Source organism: Cnephaeus nilssonii (genome assembly GCF_951640355.1).
Source record: "Cnephaeus nilssonii genome assembly, chromosome: 10".
Classification (NCBI taxonomy): Eukaryota; Metazoa; Chordata; class Mammalia; order Chiroptera; family Vespertilionidae; genus Cnephaeus; species Cnephaeus nilssonii.
The window spans coordinates 36,537,492-36,539,616 of NC_137081.1; the positions used below are offsets into that span (position 1 = coordinate 36,537,492).

Genomic DNA, 2,125 nt, shown 5'->3' on the forward strand with positions numbered 1-2,125 from the left:
GCCAGACCAGGTGTGGGCCAGCAGAGATGGGAGCCAGAGACCAGCAGAGCATCCCAGAAGCCCAGTACTGATTCAAGAAGCTGAGGATGGGAGATTAGCTCTCAGAGAACGTCAGACTCAAAGGTGTAGTTCTGTGTTCCTACTACACTCACATCCCTGGAAGATGCTGAATAAGACACTGAATGACCACTTCTCATCAAGACGAGATCTACTTAGAAAACTCTGGCCAAAATGTGCACGAGGCCATTTGCTCCCTCTGAGGTCATGTAACACACCTGAGGCCACTCTGGACAAGGACAGGGTAGAATCTCAAACTTCAAGAAATTCTCCTCGACACGACCTCCTAAACTTCCCAAAGATCCTCAATTCCCATGCCCTTTGCCCCCACACCACGTTAGACCATCATGAATGCCAAGGGCAGCCTTCCCTGCAAGGACTTTGTCTCATTTTCAAAATGGTAACAAAACGTTTGGGACCAGAGGCTCCGAAGGAAACTGAGGAAAGCATGGTGGCTGCTCTAAATAATCCAACATTACTTTTGATAAATTGTAACCACTTAAAATTTAGTACACCACAGCCAGCTTTCAGTAAGACTGTAAGTAACAAGTGTCACTCCGGCTTTAAAAATTAAATACTAATGTCCAGCATACAAGTATTCTCCTTCAGCTCACTGTGTGGGGCCTACTGTGCCTACGTGGGCTTCAGAGGCCTCCTGAAGGGAAGAAGGCGAGACCCTCGCCCAGCAGGGCCCACAGCAGGTGCCCAGGGCCGACAGCCCCTGGCAGCCTCCGGGGGAAGCCGGCAGGGAAGTGCCACCCACTCCAGGACAGGAGGCTGTGGGGCGCCTCCTGAGACTCACCTTACCGCTGGGGCACAGCTACCTTTCCGTACCCAGGACTGGGGACCCTTCCAGCAACAGAGCGCCTGGAGCGCGTGCTAATACACGCGGAATAAGACGCATTTGCTTCGCCACATTCCTGATGGCAGAGATCAAGGCAGCCTCCCCCGCGATAAAACAGGGACAAGTCACAGCTAATGGAGAGGACAACTGACCTAAGGAAGAGGCTGCCAGAATACACTGCTTCTGGAAACCAGCGGCGCCAACTCGAATCAATGGAGCGCGGCGGCCGCAGGGGTGGGGGCGAGGGAGGTGAGGCCGCGAGTGGTCGCCAGGTGGTCGTGGGATGGCCTGCGAGTGGCCTTAGGGTGCTCGAGGGATGGGCGCCACTGGCCGCGGGGTGGTTCCCGGAGGGCGCTGGTGACCGCGGGATGGGCGCCGCTGGCCGCGGTGCCCGGCCCAGAGACGGCGGCCCCGGCCAAGGTCACACAGCGCCCGGCGCTGACTCACTCGCAGGAGCGGCCCCAAGGCCTGGCGCGGAAAGTGCCCCTCGCGCCGGGCCGCACGGCCTCAGTTTCCCCGGTGCCGAGCCGGGCCCGGCGGGGGCGTGGTCAAGCCGAGCGGGCGGTGGGCCGGGCCCGGTTACCTGTGGAAAGAGACGGCGCGCTTCTCCCCTTTGCCCTGCCGGTTGGAGCAGTTCGCGGCCGCGCAGCAGATCACCATCTCGGGCCTCGGGCCGCCGCGCCGCCACCAGGCTCCGGCCCTCGCCTCGTCGCGCCGAGCCCGGAGCGGGACCGCCCCGAGGGGAGGCGCGCGGCGACACGGCTGCGGGACGTGGGAGCCAGCCCCCGCGGCGCCGTACGGCAAGATGGCGGCGCCCACCTCCCCGCCGCCAGTCGCCGGCCGTCGGCACGCCCAGGGTCTCAGGCACCCAGAGTCTCAAGCACCCAGAGTGGCTCTGCCCGCGTTTCGAGGCTTTGGGGGTGAGCAGGGGCACCCGGGCCGGCGGTCCGTACAGCGACATGGTGCGCCGACCCGTCCGTACGGCAAGATGGCCGCGCCTGCGGGTGCGGGCGCACGGCGGGCTGACAAGCTCGCCCCGAGGCCTCTCTGCCCACCTGCGTCTGCTTCCACCGCCCCGGTGGGTCGTTGCTGGGCTCCTCGGAGAGCACGCCGAAGGCCGTCGGGGTACGGAGCGCACGAGTAGGACGCTTCGTGCCGGACTCCTCCGTACGTCAAGATGGCAACTGGCGCACATCCACGCGCACTTCCGGCCCCGCCCGCGCC

General features: G+C 63.2%; 1 protein-coding gene across 2 annotated transcripts in view; it reads right to left on the reverse strand.

Annotated features, from left to right (window-relative positions):
- THAP4 (THAP domain containing 4) overlaps positions 1-2,111 on the reverse strand; it is a 31,857-nt gene extending 29,746 nt beyond the window's left edge. Inside the window, exon 1 of one of the 2 annotated variants that reach the window (XM_079782281.1) lies at positions 1,957-2,111. In XM_079782281.1, the coding sequence (XP_079638407.1) occupies positions 1,957-2,096 (140 nt within the window). In that variant the 5' untranslated portion in view covers positions 2,097-2,111. Of the gene's footprint in view, positions 1-1,484; positions 1,702-1,956 lie in introns of those variants that run through there. The other variant, XM_079782282.1, reaches the window with a different exon arrangement.
- Positions 2,112-2,125: the final 14 nt, after the last annotated feature.